Source organism: Channa argus, chromosome 24, assembly GCF_033026475.1.
Source record: "Channa argus isolate prfri chromosome 24, Channa argus male v1.0, whole genome shotgun sequence".
Classification (NCBI taxonomy): Eukaryota; Metazoa; Chordata; class Actinopteri; order Anabantiformes; family Channidae; genus Channa; species Channa argus.
The window spans coordinates 4,339,221-4,357,010 of record NC_090220.1 but is presented as its reverse complement, the minus strand read 5'-3'; the positions used below and the strand labels follow the sequence as shown (position 1 = coordinate 4,357,010).

Here is a 17,790-nt window from a genome sequence, read left to right as displayed (position 1 = left end):
ACATACAAAACTGCAAATGATCAACCTCATTATTGCCTGTAGTTGACAGACAGCTATTTGAACTCCTCTGAGTCTAACGGAAAGTACAAAATAATAATATTTAATATGTGGGAGCTCTATTTTCTTTACTTCACATATATAATGTGTAAAGTAAAGTAATATTAGAGCCTTTAGCCATTGTAGTACGACAGCTGAAAGGCTAGAATAACTATTAGCCTGTGATCGTGGCAGCTAATAGCTGGGTTACTTTTTAATAACCTTTTCTAACCTGTTATCATCACCCTGGTTTAATGGATTCCCTTTCCCGCACACAAGTCATAATAGCAGATGTTCACCGTCACCCCTGGGCTTTTTCAAACATCTGTCAGGTTTTCAGCTTTGCTCTCTTTAAGAATTTCGAGTTTACTCTGACTTACATGCTGTGTATTAGCACTTGGAAAACTAGCCCCCTACAAATGACCTTTTGTAAAACTGCAAGTTGAGTCATTGTGGAAGAAAGTTTTTTATTTAATTTGGAATAGGTACGTATTAATAAGTAAATTTAGTGTTTTATTAGGGCTTCACATTCATTTGATTGCTGGACTTTGGCTGTTTGTTGCCGCTTTTTAAAACAGATTTGGACCCCTGATTCTATTTACACAGTTTATTAAACAGTTTGTCTAAAAATAACGTTCAGCATATTTGCCCTTTTCAATTATAAATCACGGTGAATTACACGCTGCAAATGGGATTTCTCTCACAAGTAGGGAAGTGTGTACATATTGATACAGCTCTCTGCAGATGCCCACCTTCATTTTTCACCTTTTAGGCCCATTTATAGTGTGCTTGGCCCCTGGGCTCGCCTACACAGCTCTCAGGCTATTTTGTGTTGTTTTTCATACGCTAAGAGCTAATTAGAACAATGTTTGTATAATGCTAAAGCTGTCTACATGGTGAAAATTTTGTGCAGAGGTAATGCATAAACCTTTCAGTCTGTCTGAATCTCAAATTGTGTTCATTTGATGGCTTTTGTGTAACTTAATATTAAAACAAATGGACGGTAAAATGTTTGTTTATATGAAATCAATAATTTTTATTAGTTAGGTAATTTATTGAGCTAGTTCAAATGTTATTTCATTATCAGGACTACAAGAAGTGTATATAAAAATAAATAAAATATTGAACTGAAAATTAATGAATTTTAAAAGTGCAAAATCATTCAATCATTCCCCTTGATCAAATACAAATTACTGAAACTTTGATTTTTCTTGAAAAACATCTGAAATGGATAATTGTGCTCAAAATATTATGTTATGATAAAAACATGCCTGTTTTACTTTTTTTTGCCATTGTAAAACAATGGGGTTCTAACTTGCACATGACTGTATAAAGTACTTAAGTACTTAAGAGTAGTTTAGAACAGCTACTGGAGTAAAATGGTGCTGTACGCAATAAGGCATCAGAATTTGCAATATAATGATGACATGCTGTATATGGTAATGACACAGTCCCACTGTTAATTTATCTGCAGATTAACTTTTATTATTTTGGTATTTTATTTTTATTGGTACTTCTACTTACTGTATGTGAATGGCCAAGAGTATTTCTTTTACCACTGATCAAATCACAGTGCTGAATCTCTGCTCTTCTGTTTTCAGTCAAAGATTAAATTGGGGGAAAGAACAGCAGAATTTTAAATTATTGTTCAAAAATATTGCCTTTTTATATATAGAATAGTTCAGTGTGTGCATGTTAGATTGATGATGAAATTGCAGCTGTCTATCTGTGGAAACTCTGATGATCATCACCAGGAGTAGTAAGGAAATAGCAAAAACCTCATATAAAATCCTTGGGGCTTCATCCATAAATAATGTACAGAACTGTGATTTAAACTTAAAATGTAATCTTGAAAGTAGTTTTCAGCAGGCTTGTTTGATTAAAAAAGCCATTCCAACCGAATAATAGTCCATCTAAAATAGCCTTAAATTGCCTGAGGACTTTGCCCATACATCAACAATCTCCATTTCTCTCTACTGTGCAGTACATCCTCCATAGTTTTTAAAAAGTCCCCCAAAAATACCAGCATTAAGGTGCTTGGGATTTTTCCTTCACAGCTTAAAAATTAGTGTTTTAATTTTAGCAACAACACAAGTCAATTTTGTAATATATACTGTACCTTATTTTGCAGGAAAATTCTCTCTCTATCTATCTATCTATCTATCTATCTATCTATCTATCTATCTATCTATCTATATATATCTATATATATAATTTTTTTTTTTATAACTTCATTAATTGTCATTAATTGAAAGTAAACTGTAAACTAAAAGTCTGTAGTTATAGAGGAAAGCCTGGATATTTATATAAAGGAGACAGCCGCTGAGTGAGTCATGCTCAACTCTCTGTCTGGACAGACGATCCAAAGTCCAAATAAAAACAGAAGCGTGAACAGGTTTGACACATTCTTGGACACAAATGGCCACCGTTAAGAGAGCACATCTGCTCCCTTTTTATTCTCAGGGTGAAAAACTAAATCAAACAAAACCTCTTACTCTTGAATTGAAAAAATGGAAATGAGCTATTTTTAAAACCAATCAAGTGAAATTCACTTTGAATAATATTTTCAGTTTTTTATTTATTTTTTTATTTTTTTTAATTTGTTCGAGTAAAAATTCTCGAACACAATAAAGGTTTTGGGTATAAAATGACTGGACACTTTTCGTGTCTGTTGGGCAGGAATGGTTATGTGCTGAACAACCTAAAAGCAACTACTTATTTTCTTCTTTCCTATTTTCTTTCCTTTTTCTTTTCAGTTAAATTTCCTTTTCAGTTTTACTCGGTATTCTCTTATGATGCCTCCTTGTTGTGGTATGCATGCATCCATAATAACATGCTTTTACACAAAGAATGTTGAATAATAATGAATGACAAAAATGTGCGTCCTTGTGTGTGTGTCTGTGCGTGTGTACCCACCCCTGTGTGTGCGTGCCCTTGCCAATTATGTATGCCTACTGTGACGTTTTCGTCCCATCAGTTGTAGCCAGTTTCCATGGCAACATCTCTCTGAGTGCACAGACGTAGGAGAGAGGGGAAAGGAGTTGAGACAATTATCGTGGTGGAGGGTGCTGAAAAAGGAAGAGCCCGCAATGATGAGTGTGAAACAGTGTGAACCGTGGGATGAGACAGAATGAGAAACAGATGCATGTGTTGTGAGTGAGTGAGCACTAGTTGTGTGTGTGTGTGTGAGCATGCATGTCGCTGCATGTGTCTGAATCCGGGGGTAAGTTGGTAACATGCACAGAAACATTGAGGTTGTGTTTGTCATGACGAGATACATGAAATTACTGTGTGTGTACTGAAAGTAACAGGTCTATACACCGTTTGACAAATGGATTGTGCATGAAAACAGTGCTGCTGGCCACGTAAGGCAACTTGAATTGGATTTTTTTGTGTTTTGAGTGAGAGTCTCAGAGTGAGTCAACAGGAATCTCTAATACAATTTAGTTTCCATGGTGACAGCAGAGGGAATTATATGTCCTTTTCAAACACAGGGAAAATGCCAGCTTGAAACCTTGTTGTTGCTCTGTTTTCCATCTGAATCAATGTTTAGCTGATAACCTGGCTCACCTCACAGACCTTACAACTGAGTCCCCGAGCCAAGTTACAACCGTACTCAGTTTATTCCTGAAAAGAAAATACAAGAAAAAATGTTGTTGAGCATAAAATAAATGTTTCAAAAATGTAATTAATTTTGTACTGCAGCTGCAGTGACATTTTCATCAGTGATCTTTTGTTGAGATGAACTTCGTTTTGTTATGCAATCTAATAGGCATCCAGTGCCCTATAATTTGATGTGTTAGTATTCTGAAGGTGCAGGCTTTAATGAAAGCCCATCATTCTCTCTTGGCTGCCAATGCATTTTCATGGAATTCAGTTATTATGGTGCATTTTCTCTACTTCTAAATGCAGCTGCTTTTCAACAGCTTTCGTCTCCTGTGCTCAGTCTAACCCACCACTCCATGTACTCACTTGTAAATCCCCCTCATCATCCTCAGTTACATCTCTTGTGTTAGCTTAGCTCATGTCTGCAAGATTTGTCACAGATGAGCGAAGTGTTGACCCTCAGCAGACAGGAAATAAGAGACTTGCAGATGATCATTTGGCATTACTGTTTTATTAGAATATGGCATGTGAATCGCTGTTTATTAACTGTACATCATAGTGTAACCTAATAAATATAAAGAAACCCACCAAATTTACTGCAGCGTACATTGATGATAAATGTATAAAAGACATATACAAATAGATTTTTTTCTAAAACGCTTTGTCCAGAGCAACTACATAATGACAATCAGCTGAGCTTTATTTCTTTTGCTTTCCCCGTGTTCCTGTGCTTTAATGGTGATTGTCCAGGCTCAACACACTCACATTGTTGGCAGAGGTTCGAGGACTTAGTGTCCCGTGATAGTTAAAGAGGAACATCATTTGTCGACATGACTGTAAGTACATCAAAAGTTCACGTTGCCTCTGTCAAGTAAATGTAGCAATTTGGTTTAAATGCCAATCCTGCAAGAAGTTTCAGTAGCTCCCTTTTTAGTACTAGACTGAAAGGAAAATGACAATGTGGTGTAGTTCTAGCACAGAGCATGTCATGTCTTAGTGATCAGAAAGTTTCTGTCTGATACTGACATACAGATTGATGCAAAGCGACTAGTTTAGCAGCAACAATTAAAGGAAAAAAAATTTTTATACTTCTGCTGTGAAGCCATTACATGAGATTTTAATTTATTAAGTCATAAAGAAGCTTCTTGGAATGTAAAGCATTTGTTATGTGCTAAAGGAGGGTCATCGTATCCTCAAGTTTTATGTGCCTCTCAGGTTTAGACCATGAATAGAACTCATATTTCTTTTTGTCAACAAATCCACCGAATTTACAGAGTCAATATTTCAGACAAGTAGTTCTTTGTCAGTGATGGTCAGTAGAAAACAGAAAACAGAAAAAACAGACATTGGCCTTCTCTTACACCGATCAATCCGCAGCTATAAATAGTCCCCAAGCAAAACACTTTTTCTCCTGCTTCAGTAACATTAAAAAAAAAAACAAAAAAAACCTTTCCACATTTAGTAGAATAAAATAGGATCGGAGCTCAGTGCTATTGAGAAGGCAGTCAGAGAATACTAATAAAGTACTGTAAGAGGTTGGTGTTTGCTAGTTTCATTAGATTTGTTCACCTGTGAAAATGCAGAACTTTTCTGGGTACTTTAATCCCAGCACTGTTTTTTCAATGATACTAGAATCCACAGTTATGTGCTTCCAATTCTGATCTAGTTAAACTCTTGATTCATATGGATCCACACACAAAATTTATTGCAAAAAGCCTTATAGTAATGGTGCAACACTAATTTGTGGTGTCCTCTGTAATAAAGCTTCCAGGCAAATTTTTACTTAAGGGTGAAAAAATGTAATCAGCACTACTCACTGCCAAGGATCAGTGATGTAAATGTTGAATCTTCAGGTAACTTTTACTTGGAAATCTTTTGACTTAATGCAAACTGTTAAACTAAAATAATCTACAAGTATTTTCTAGGTGACCTGTGCCACAACTCAGTACTGGTGGAGTCGGCTTATGAAAAACATGTAAAAATCACACACTTGGTAATCATCACTTATGTACGAGTAAATCAAACTGATGACCACACTATAGCAAAGGCAGCACCAGCTGAGGAAAGGCTTTACTGTTTACAACTCTCACATCTGTCCCTTGTAAGCCTAACATATGCTTGCAGACATATTGAGATTACGTTTTCACACGTTTTAAATTAGTAAAACATGTCACAGAGTTATTATTGTCTCATCTTCCACTTGTGTCCCTCTCACTTTTATTACATAGACTTAATAACAATGGGTTGATATGTTCCATGAATCATATTACATAGCAAGTTTGCTGCTTTTAATTGCTTTTTGTACATCGGATTTCTCTATTCTACGTCAGATCAGATGAAAGTTGTTGTTGCTAAAATGACTACAGTGTAGCTGCAGATGAGTAGACTTCGCTAGAAATAGGAATAAGGCGTTCCCTGCATGTTAAACAACAAAAAAATAAAACCGAAACGTACCAAAATCAAATGAGTGTGGAAGAAAGTGAAAATAAAGGCAATACCTGAGAGTGCCTCAGTATGTAGATGATGATAATGAGGGCACTTTCTAGTCAAAGTCTTTCCTTTTCACTTTTCCTAACTTACATTTTAATTTGTGCATGAACCTAGCATGTAGCATGTAGCATAAAATAGTCCTTACATCTATGGACGTGCTTATTCTGAATGGACTTTACAACCACTGACTATTAAAGTCCAACTTACTGTATGAAGGATTCCTTGTTTTTGATACCGTGTGAAATTTGTCTTTTAGCAGAGGAGATGTCGTCCTGGTCTGTGCTTTTTCTCCATCCTTAAAAAACACATCTCCTGTATGCACATACTTTATTTCTGTAGCAGGCCGTCTGCCTTCTTTACAGTGCCTTAAGTTCCTCCTGACAATTTCTTACAGTTTTATTCTGTAGCTGTACCTCAAACAGTGGTTTGATACCAGAGGTGTCTATCATCATATAGACATGAAATTATGCCAAAACAAGCTTTTAGTACATCAGTCAAAGAATACAGACATTTAATTTTGTTTTCCAGTATTTGGAGATTCACAGTGAATTCAGCGACTGGATCAGTAAGAGCAGCAAGGGAAAACTCCAGCCCTTCAGAAATATATTGTTAAATCATATAATGGGTCGAAGGCAACATAAACACCTGTTGCGTCCTCTTTCTGTTTCAATTCAATCTTTTAAAGCTTTGTCCAGCTCTCCCATACATACTGTGTTGAATGTTAATACCCCATTAAATGGCCATCATCCGTTGTTACAATGACTGTTGTGATGACTATCTATCCATGGGCTAGGAGATGAATGTTTACTTATATATGTTATATTTAGTCAACCCTTATCTGTCATCGTTATTATAACTACTTATAAAAAAAAGTCACTATCGGTTTCATGATACAAAGAGCATTAAATGTAAGACTAAAGGCTGTATCTTTTCCGTAACCTAACTAAATAAATGTGCTGCGCTCAAGGTCCAGCATGTGACAAGGACCTACTGAGCCAATAAAAAGTGAGGCCCAACTGACCAACATGAAAAGTTCTTAATAACTGACAACATCCGTGTAATGGGGCGGTAACATTCTGCGCAGGTATCCCATACCAATATCTAGGATAGAGCGATATAATCTAGCAGAGGCAACAAGTTTACATTCACATTATCACTCAGATCGTTCTTCTTCTTATGTCCAAGGTTAGAATGTTGGGAAGGATACAAGGAAAGACGAAGAGTTGATGTTTCCATTCAGTCTTCTGAGTCTTTCTCACAGATAATTCCTTTTCCCCCTTAGACCTCCTGTGTGTTAGAAGCTCACCAAGGCGTAGACCATACTTCAGTAGGAAATGAAAAAACAGGGAGAAAAAAAACAATAATTGTGCTGCTGTTTTTTCTATCGAGGTATCAACAGCATAAAAGAAGTCAAGCTACGCTCACCTGTAGAGATAATAGAAGAAAGAGAGGAGATAAAAGCCCAGCTTGCACCAAGACTCCTTCTGGCAGTAGTTGAGAATGTCAGCATTCATCACACTGACAGGGTCATACATGACCTCTGACCCGTCAGCTGGCCGATGAAAGAACCTAAAAGAGCAGAGAAGTTTGGCTCATTCACCCATTAGACCAACGGAAGCTTCTCAGACATATGTTATGGGACCGTACCTCCACAGATGGTAGAAGAGCAGTGGAATATTTAGGCCGAGCGTGACCCACTCTGCAGCGCACATGAACATCAGACAGAAGAGCCCGTGGATGGAGTACTCTGGCACAACCAACTAACCAGAACAGACACAGGCAGTCGCATTAAACTGCAAGTCTGCGTTCTACTTAGAAACTGAAATTATTAAGTGATCACACTGAAACAACTCCTTGGAAAACACGAAAACAGCCATGGGTTTCATGATGTGAAATAACTACAATCTAGAAAAACAAAATCACACCGCAAGGCAAACACTTTCACACAGAAGGCGTTAATGTTACTCATGGCTCACTGCTGTTACGATTGCAATTACAGTTTCAAATATACTGTATAGACTGTTTTTTACATGTTAGCATAAAGTAGATGCTCCAAGTGGCTGATGTGCTTGCTAGTTTCCTTCCAGAGGCACTGCACACCTCTCAAAAACATGTGTGATTCAAATACAGTAGGTCCCATGTTGTGCTCACTTTCCTTGGTTTACAAATCAACTGAAACAGGAGGCTTTGTAGGTGGATTTAAGAATCTTCCTGTGCCAGAGCCAGAAGCATAAAGCTTCAAAAAGGAAGAAAAAAAAAAAACAATGGTGGGAATGAGATTGATGCTGCATTGTAGACTATATAGTAAGGTTAACTTAATGCTGGGAAAACTGTTCCAAGCTCAGTTTTTACTCTTCAGGAACTCCTGAGAGGACCCTTTAGCTGCGATATGCTTCAAAATTTTCACCACCTCGTTAAAAAACTTGATTAGTCAGTCAGTCAGCTGCCTGTAGGTGCTGAAATACTGCAAACTGAGAGCATGGAGAGTGAATCAAAAGACTAACATTGCGGGCCAGAGAACAGAAACAATAAAGCTTTGTAAAGAAACTGCAACTTTCTGATGTGTTTGTTTCTCTGAATGAGCCCTTTCAGATAGAGGTTTTCATGGGATCAACTGATATGAAAATATTATACCTTTAAACAAATATCACTGGACACTGGATTATAGATTATTCAGTCAGTTGCCATTCTACCTGCTCTAATAAAAATGCTGTAGTGCTGTACACTTTTCTGAACCACAACTTTAAAATGGCCACAGTGGTATTGCTTTAATAGACAGTAAGTTCTCTACAATTGAAGTGCAAAAAAAAAGAAGAGCAACATTCTCACAACATACACAAAGGCTACTTGACTGTATCACTGTGTGTCTATAGATCAGCGACGGTGGGTTGTGGAAAAAGGCTATGTGGAATAATTCAGTGTGCATCATAGTCCTCAAGACAAAAAAAGACAAATAGTCATGGTTGTCTGAAGCCCCTCTGGCTTAGTCATTCACCGGGAGCAGGTCAAAAAACAACTATTACTCACTTTGCGAAGCAGGTTGCAGATTCTTTCAATGTTTAGAATCCTTTCCCTCTGTGAAGTGGATGTAAAGAAGAAATGATTAACAGTGTGCATATTACTTCCTCCTTCATTTCCCCTTAAATACAACAATAAAACATAATCCCTTTAAGATGGAGAGAATCCAGCTTTAATTCAAATTGTAAAATTGTATTGCTTTGCTAAATATAATATATAATCATATGTACATTTGATTTTCACTACACAGAGTATCAGCATAGCAAAAATAGATATTTATGAATTAATTAAGTTAATTTGTTTTTCGTGCAACAAAACACAAAAAAGAAATGGCGTTGTTGTTAAGAAACCTAAACATGTTGAGACAGTTCATAGCCACAAAAATACAGCAGGCACATTCGAAGCTATTAGACCAATGATGTTTGCTACAGTCGTTTGCACTAACTGCTTTGAATCTCCCCTGAGCCCTGGAGGAAGGCTCAATTATCAGTTTAGAAATGAAAGCCATTCATCTTGTACTGCATTTACTAACCAGCAGCTAGGGGCCTTTTATGCTTTATTAGGGTGTCCATTGATTAGCTAGCAGGGTGAAGCAGATGCTTTGCTGCAGTGCATTTGTATAGATTAATTTGTTTCCATCCCCAGGCCAACAAAACAGGTAAACATTCGTACCAAAAGGCAGATTTGTTTTGCCTCATTTGCTCGGTGAAACAAAATGCAACAGCGTCATTATGTTATATGTTAGGGCTTGGCTCATGCTGTAGCGGCATCCATAGTTTTTGCACAGGACCTCTCATTTTATCACATATTGAGACATCTGTCGCAGAACTAATACTGAGGACTCTGTGATGTCCCTTCACTTCGGCTCCTTTTATGAATCTGTGGCCATAAATTGAAACTAAATTGAAAGTGGATTTTGCCCTGAGTCTACAAAGAGACGCCGTGTCTCCAGCTTCGCTGTTTATTTGCAGTTGTGAGTTGGGTCTATGTAATTTTCTACTTTAGAACATTTGTCCCTACCACTGAGTTTCAGCAAATAAATAGCACAACACTGGACCTGCCAGTTAGGCCACTGTACTGTTCACCATATGGTTTGTTATTGCACATATAAATTGTTGTCCTGCAGTCAACATTCTTAGATTTTACAGCCTGGAGCCTCCCTGAGGTGCCCCAGTTAATGTCAGGTCTTCCAATTGACTCTGAATATTTAATTGTTTCAGCACGGGAACACAATTGAACACATTAATCAAAGGCTGAAAAGACATTTTCACAACACACTGAAGAAATGAATGAGCCACAAATAGAGGATGAAGAATGTTCAGTGTGTCGTGTATCGGTCAGCCAGGTAAGTATAAAAATGGATTTCACTGTGTTAATTATACGTTTTAATGTTTTATTATATGGCAAATGTTTCAATCACCCAGTCCCAGTGTTTCATACCAATGTGCCTCCCTGTGAGTTTCCCTGGGATTCTTTTACGCACGCATACATTTCCCTTTTTGATTTTTTCTCATTTCTCTGTTCCTAAAATCTACTTACACAATGTTGACTGGCCTCACGTCTTTAGGTGCTGTCAGATTGTGTTATTTCTGGGCACGTGTAATATTGACAACAGTTAACCTGACATGTAGTCTGTTATAAGTTGACCTATAAAAACACCTATACGGTGTAAAGCAAACCAAAATTCAGTATTTCAGTTCAATTTTTGTCGATGCCTTGTCAGAGGAACTACGTCATCGTCTTGATGTGAGTGGGGAAACAACATGTCCCACTTTGACGCATTTATATCAGAGCTGCTGTATTTGATTGCATTACATTATACAGGTGTTGCAGTTTTTGTGCCCACCCCCTGTAGCTGGCGTGCCTCCACACTCCCACAGTCTGTTTTCACAGTTTCCTCTCCCACTCCTCACTACTCTCGCTTTGCAGTTCAGATGCAGGTTCACATGATTGCTAGAACATTAGTTAACTTGTGAAAAAGACATTCACAGCTGCTGTTAACTTGCTAAATGAATAATGGCACTTACAGTATTATTGACTCACCACATTGTTACTTTATGTTTTTGAAAGACTAAGGAAGAAGTATACATTCTGATTATAAGCAACACTGCAGGGCGAGAACATAATTATTGACATTTAGGTCAGTTCTTTAAGTGTGACTCAAGCAAATACAGTACATTTGTTCTCGTTACAGTGAAGTGAAACCTTGTAAGTGCACTTTTATTGTAGCGGCTGCACGGTGTCGCTATTGTCATAATGGCAGCTTCATTTGCATCGATCTCTTTAATTGATTACGCTGACGAGCCAACATCTTTGTAGAAGACTGATTACTTCAATCTGCATACAAATGAGTGTTTAAGGCAAGAATTGCCTGGGTCCTACTGTTGCAATCAGCTTGGATTAGTAGGATTTGTTTCTCCAGTGCTACAAATATTTGATGTTGAAACATTAACAATGTGCACGAAACATTCAAAAGACTTATTACAAATACAAAAATCAAAAAACATTCATTTACATAAAATGATGCTCTCTTATATATATGTATATATAAAGTAAAGACATAGCTTATACCTAGTTTAAACATAGACAAACTCTGTCTATGAGGAGTTAAACTACTTTTAAAAATGTAAGGTCATATGCATTTTTAGAGCAAATTTGTTCTCACTCTGTCCATGTAACTCATTCGGTGTTTTCACTAAAATTTAGGAGAAGGAATTTCTCTCTTTGTGTGCACATGAGGGTTTGATCATTCTTGAAAGAACCAAAACCGCAGGGATCTTACCGCTCTGGTGGGATTACTCTGATCAATGGGGTTTTTGAAGTCTGTGCGAAGCTCATCAAATGCAATGATCTGAAAAACAATGGACACGTGTGAGTTTGTTTTCATGTACTGACTATTGACTAATAGAATACAAATAAGGGCTCATACTGTATATGCAGTGTATATACAGCATAAAGAAAAGCTTTTGTCTTTTCAGCACTGTATGAGGTGGTAACTACAGTACAACAGGGCACAATCCCTACATCCTGTACAACCTGCAGCTGCTGAACACACACAGAGATTAAAAGGTTAAAGTGTACATGTATAGTTTCCTTCAGCACAGTTTCCTTCTCTTTCACGAAGATTGATTTTATTTCTTGTCAGTTTGTCCCAGTGTTGTTTCCATTATAACCATTATTTCTAGATTTTCTTGACCAGTTTCTCTTAAACAAATCTGATTAGGAGCTCAATATCCATGGAGACAAAGACATCCGTCAAATGAAATATTGTTTTTCTTGACAATAAGCAATTTTCCTGGCAGAATTAAAAAAAGAAATCAGATGTTGCCGTTGTGAAATGTTGCTATAATTTAATAACCATAATGCTTTGATTCGTATAAAACAAAAATCTCACGTCGTACAGATTATTTGGCCTTTTAAGTTAAAACATCAAAGTGAGATAAATTGAAAGATTCACATATGCTGACACTAACTGCTCTCAAGCATAAGAAATAGATTTTCTCACCAGCTCCCTGATTAATAGCTGTATAAAAATACTAATAATTCTCGTTGCAAATGCCACCTGCTGTGCTTGTTATCAGCTCAGCTTTCAAGCAGAGAAGCCTCACTTTGACAGCTCGTTGAAAAGCAATTAAAAAAACAGACGTTATTTGCAAATAAGTGAGCACCTGACCTGCGTCTGCAGCGACAGATAATATGAAAAGAGAACACTTTTGGTTCAATAGAAAGCTGGTGGTAATTTCCCTGTATGAGTCTGCACGGCTCTCCCTCGTCTTCTTAGCTCTGTTGTAAACAGATGCAGTTTCCATGGCGACATGGTGAGCCCCTAAGTGGGCACCATGGTTACTGTAGCAGGGAACAAACGCTGTGATTGGTGGAAAGCCACGTAAAATTGGGGTGCTGTACCCGTGGGCGGGAGCAGACTGGGGGAAGGGGTGAACAAAATCATAGTTTGATACGTGCTTCAATCACATGTTGAGTGTGGAGCCAGACACACGCTTCTCCCCATCTCTTTCACACACAGACACACTGACTCATATGTAGTCTCACCCACTTAGTCAATTGGTCCGTTAGTCATTTCAAGTCTTATATTCATAATGATGTGTTTTATATTTCACATCATTCCTGCCTTGATGGATTGAATGTTAAAGGCGAGAGATCAAAGCTTCTAATGTTTGGTGAGTCTGTTCAAACCTAGTGCAGTGGTCTCCAGCGATATCTGTGCAAATTCCTCTGAAAACGCTGCAGGCAGATAGATTCACAACCGTCTGGTGGAGAGATTTATGATCACTGTGTTTTGTCGCCTCCCTGTACTCATTAAATGCCGTTTGCTGAATCCTGAACACCTTGTTTGAGGAGCTGTTTATTTTCTGTGCTCTGGGATCATACATCTCTTTAATATGGACGGATCTGGAACCAGCTGGAATCACTCTTTTTGTTGAGTAGAAAAGGGGTAAGAGGAGCTCCAGTTATTGTACCAGTGATAAACCTCAAAGTAACAAGTCACTTAAAGTCACTGTGGGGAAATAGATTAAAAACACACACACACACACACACGCAAGCACACTTTAACATCCTGTGTTTTTATGCATCTCCTTTAGCTCTGTGGATTTTCAGCCCTCTCAAGAATGAATCATTATCTGACATATTATTAAAGAGAACAATGAGTCAGTTTAGAGTAACTTATAACCACATATAAGTACCATTATACTGTGGTTTTCTTTGTAATGTAATGACACCTTACCATTACCTCTGAGCGAGTGTATGCGGTGTTCCTGTCACTTTTGTACAACTGTGTGTAGGTGGATGTGTTTGTCTGCCTGTGTGGGATGGAGCATGGACATTTGCAGGCCCTGCGTGTGCTGCTTTTAGTCTTGTACAGTGTGTGTGTGTGCAGTGGTTCCAGTGTGCCCTGTGCCACTCACCTGCCATATGACGAAGAAGATGAGAGCGGCGCACAGCACCAAGGTGAGCATGTAGCAGAAGGCCGCAAAGGTGAATGCCATAGCCGCGCCAGCCAGCCTGACGACGAGATGGGTTGAGAGAGAGAAAGGGGACTTGCCCCTTTTACTCTCTGCCTCACTGTTGCTTTAGAAAGAGCTCTATTGCTCTTTTCCTCCGTGGAGGTTATTTTCTGCTTTCCTCTCTGCTGCGAGCTGAGTCTGTGTCGTCCAGGCGGGTAAAGCACTCAGTTTTAGTAACAATCAATAATCAGTTTGAGCTGTCGCTTCACTCTTTCTACTCATGCTGTGTCTTTGTCTCGTTTTGCAAATCAGACGGCTTTCTTGCTTCGATTTAGGAAGCACTCATCCGTCTGCTCACGGCCACAGTTGTGTGTTGTTGGCCTGATGCTCCTCTTTTCAGTCTCTGACAGGCAAAATATCTGTTTCCTCCTCCTCCCTGTAGGTTCTCTTTAGACAAAGCCTACACATTTTTTTTCTCCCAGTAACTACATTGTGTCTGACTGACACGCTGACAACAGAAGCACAGGATTCTCACCTAGCCTAAGCACAGCACTTTTAAAAACAGTAAGGATTACTGTATAAGATGGTTATGGCTTGTGACACTTGAGTAGTTTGTCGTATGGCTTTCAGTTAATCCGTTGCTCTAAATTGAGAACACCATTAATGACGCATATTTCTAAATCGTATTAAACACACATGTAAACACCCATAGTGTGTAGATTAGCTATGAGTAATTATTTCAAGAGACACTTTTTTGACTTATTACTTTTTTTTTAGTAATGTCTTTTTAAGAAATGATTTACCTCTATTTGAATTTCATCATTTACTGAAGATATTGCTCTGCACATTCGACAGTTTTCAACAAGCCAAATTACTTGTTGCCCCTGTTGTTTTTTGCATTAAAATAAGTAAGTACAAGTAAGTGAGGCAGCAAACACCAGAATCAGGTTATTAACAAAACGACTATTTGACATTACAACATTACACATCCACGAGGACTTACAAATACAAAATCAGAGCACAATGTTATGATAGTTACACTGGTGTCAGTTAGCATGGATCACTATCTTGGCTGATCTTAATATTGAGTAGAGAATACCTGTGTCTGGTTGGAGACGTGTCTGCCACTGAACAGTCCACTCTTTCCTCGGCTTTGTCAATTTGGGCCGGCACCATGTCAGAATTCTCTGCTCTGCATGTTTCTCTCAGAAGCATCCCTCAGATTTCTCCAAAAAACAATTACATTTATCTGTGCTGACAAGCGGGGTACAAGCTTTCAGTTTTGGAAACGAAATTAACCAGAAAGCTGCAGAACATCTACATGATGAGAGGCAGTTTTTCGGATTTTAAAATCATCCCTGCTGTTAAGCAAAAATCTCACAAGGAGGAGTCACAAGTTAATTAGTCCACCTTTCTATTGTCTCTCTCTCTCCTGTTTTAGCCTTCTTTCTTTATCTATCCCCTGTTTTGAATTTCTTCCAGAGATATTGAAAACCGATCTGAATGTGTATCCTGAGTCTCCTCTCTGTCTCTTCCTCTATTTCTTATACTGCAAGAGGAATATTTCTATCAGGCTTGATGTTATAACGGTCAACCAATAGCATCGCTCTGTCTCCCTCCCTCTCTTATGTGCTCTCTCCTTCCTTTCTCTCTCTCTTGGTCTGCCCTTCCTCACTGTCTGTCAGTGCCCCCTCTCTCTTGCATTTATACATTTCCATAATCCCTTATTCCCAAGAGACTGATGAGGGGGCAGGGTAGCCTGTAAATGTTTTTTCTTTTGTGTGCATTTTTCTTTTTTCTGTTCATCTCTTTCAATCCCTCTCACTAATGCCTTCATTCACCTGCCATTTCATGAAATGTACGTCTGATTCTTAGAGGCTGTTAATCACCTGTCATTTCTTCCATTTCTGCTCTATTAGTTGTTCACTGAACATTTATTAAATGGCTCTCTTTCACCCTTTTCTCATTTTTTTATTTTAACTTCAGCAGGAACACTGGTACTCTTTGATATGATCATCACAGGTTGTTCATGTTGAGCTATTCAGACAAATAACTGCACCATAATAACATGAAATACACAAACATTACGTTTGTAAAAGTTTGCATCCTCATTTGCAAAAAGAGTAAAACTAATAAATAAATTATAAAATTATGTCAGTGTGAAAGTTTGCATCACCTTTGATAAATTATTTGGAAAGGACATTCATTTAATTTCTAATGAAGGAACATGTGTACAGGCCAATTTTCGCAGCCAACTCTAATTAAAGAGTGTCACTGCACATTACTGTATGTATTTAGGACAGATGCAATATAAAGATGTATAATGCAAAATCAGTTCAGCTCAAGCACAGCTTTATCAGTGACCACAGAGAGCAACAAAATCAGCTTTAAACATGTAATAACTGACCTCTGACCACTTGGAGGGCAGTGGAAACAGACAGCACAGTGTTGACACATTACAACGCAGACTTTTGCCTAAATGCTGGTATGTGTTCACCAGCTGGTTGCTAACTTTTGCTGTTCTTGGACTGGTTTCGTACAGCAGGATTATGAAAACATCATTTTTTGAGTTACTTGCCACTACAAAAAAAAAAAGAAAGAAATGAAAAAAAAAAAGACACTGAGCTTAGTTCAATTAAACGTTCACAGTGACTAAGAATAAAGTTTGGGTTGTTTATGTAAGTAGGTGCAGAGTCAGGTCATAATTCTCTGTTTTTAAATCAGTTAATGGCATTGGCCCTAAATCCTTTTCTGAATTCATTCCTTGTAATCCTACCAGAAACTTGAGGACTGGTCTACTAAAAGCAGCTTTTAGTTTTCAAGCTGCCTATCACTGTAAATATAAGACAGGCCCAAGTGTGGCTATATTTAAATCCAGACTGCACAATGTTTCTGACTGACCAATTTATTGTACTGGCAAATGTATTTTATAGTTTGTCTTGCCTTTTTTTTCATACTTTTTATGATTTCTGGATTTATGCATTTATCATACATTATTATCATCTTTTTTTGTGTGTGTTTGTAAAGCACTTTGAGTTGCCCTGTAAATAAAATTTGCTATATGAATAATTTTGCCTTTATCACAGTTAGTCCCCTTGTCACATATCTGTAGTGATGTGATCTGTAAATAAATAATCCATTAACTTTTAGAATATCTGGGGACATTTAGCACGTTTGACTCAAACAAACTCACATTTTATGCCCTTTCATTTTCCTCAAACCTGGACGTTAGATTATGAACGTAAATCATTGTATCATATAGTTTATTTATTCTTAGGGTGTTCCATTGACTATTAACAAAGAAATAAGGTTATCGTATGAAGAATTCTTAAAGTCAATTGTGAGTGTTTAGGAACCTGCTGTTTGCCATATCAGTAATTCAAACACTAAAACATTGGTTGTAGCCAGCCACATAGCTCCTGTATAAACACTGTATTCATCTCATTATTTTTGGATTTTCTAAATATCCACTGTATATGATTCTGAAATACAGAAATCAACTGATGCCAAAGGGAAACAAAATCTTTACAACAGTCTGAAATTATTAATAGAAGGGACACTGTCCTGCTGTACTGCATACTGATACTTCCTGATCTCCACAGTGACATGACTCTACACAGCCTGGTTCCAAATGTCTGAACTGCCTCCAACATCTTAAAGGGAAACGTAATGGCTC

At 37.7% G+C, this 17,790-nt stretch overlaps 1 protein-coding gene across 2 annotated transcripts; it reads right to left on the bottom strand.

Annotated features, from left to right (window-relative positions):
- Positions 1–6,445: 6,445 nt before the first annotated feature.
- On the bottom strand, positions 6,446–15,748 carry cnih2 (cornichon family AMPA receptor auxiliary protein 2). 2 transcript variants are annotated; one of them, XM_067494736.1, is made up of 7 exons: positions 15,214–15,748; positions 14,076–14,312; positions 11,933–12,001; positions 9,160–9,207; positions 7,780–7,892; positions 7,558–7,701; positions 6,446–7,454 (listed from the first exon to the last, which is right to left on the bottom strand). In XM_067494736.1, the coding sequence occupies exons 2-7, from the start codon at positions 14,154–14,156 to the stop codon at positions 7,427–7,429; spliced, it is 483 nt and encodes a 160-aa protein (XP_067350837.1). In that variant the 5' UTR covers positions 14,157–14,312; positions 15,214–15,748; the 3' UTR covers positions 6,446–7,426. The 2 variants fall into 2 exon arrangements, with proteins under 2 accessions (XP_067350837.1, XP_067350836.1); XM_067494735.1 differs by having other exon boundaries at positions 14,076–15,748.
- Between the last annotated feature and the right edge of the window lie 2,042 nt (positions 15,749–17,790).

Bases quoted from the DNA above. Each gene is read 5' to 3' on its own strand.
- cnih2 (XM_067494735.1), bottom strand. From the start codon at position 14,156: ATGGCATTCACCTTTGCGGCCTTCTGCTACATGCTCACCTTGGTGCTG. The intron at 9,208-11,932 runs GTAAGATCCCTG...TCCACTTCACAG, and splicing joins AGAGTAATCCCACCAGAGCG to AGGGAAAGGATTCTAAACAT. The intron at 7,455-7,557 runs GTGAGCGTAGCT...TTCCTACTGAAG, and splicing joins TTCTTCTATTATCTCTACAG to TATGGTCTACGCCTTGGTGA.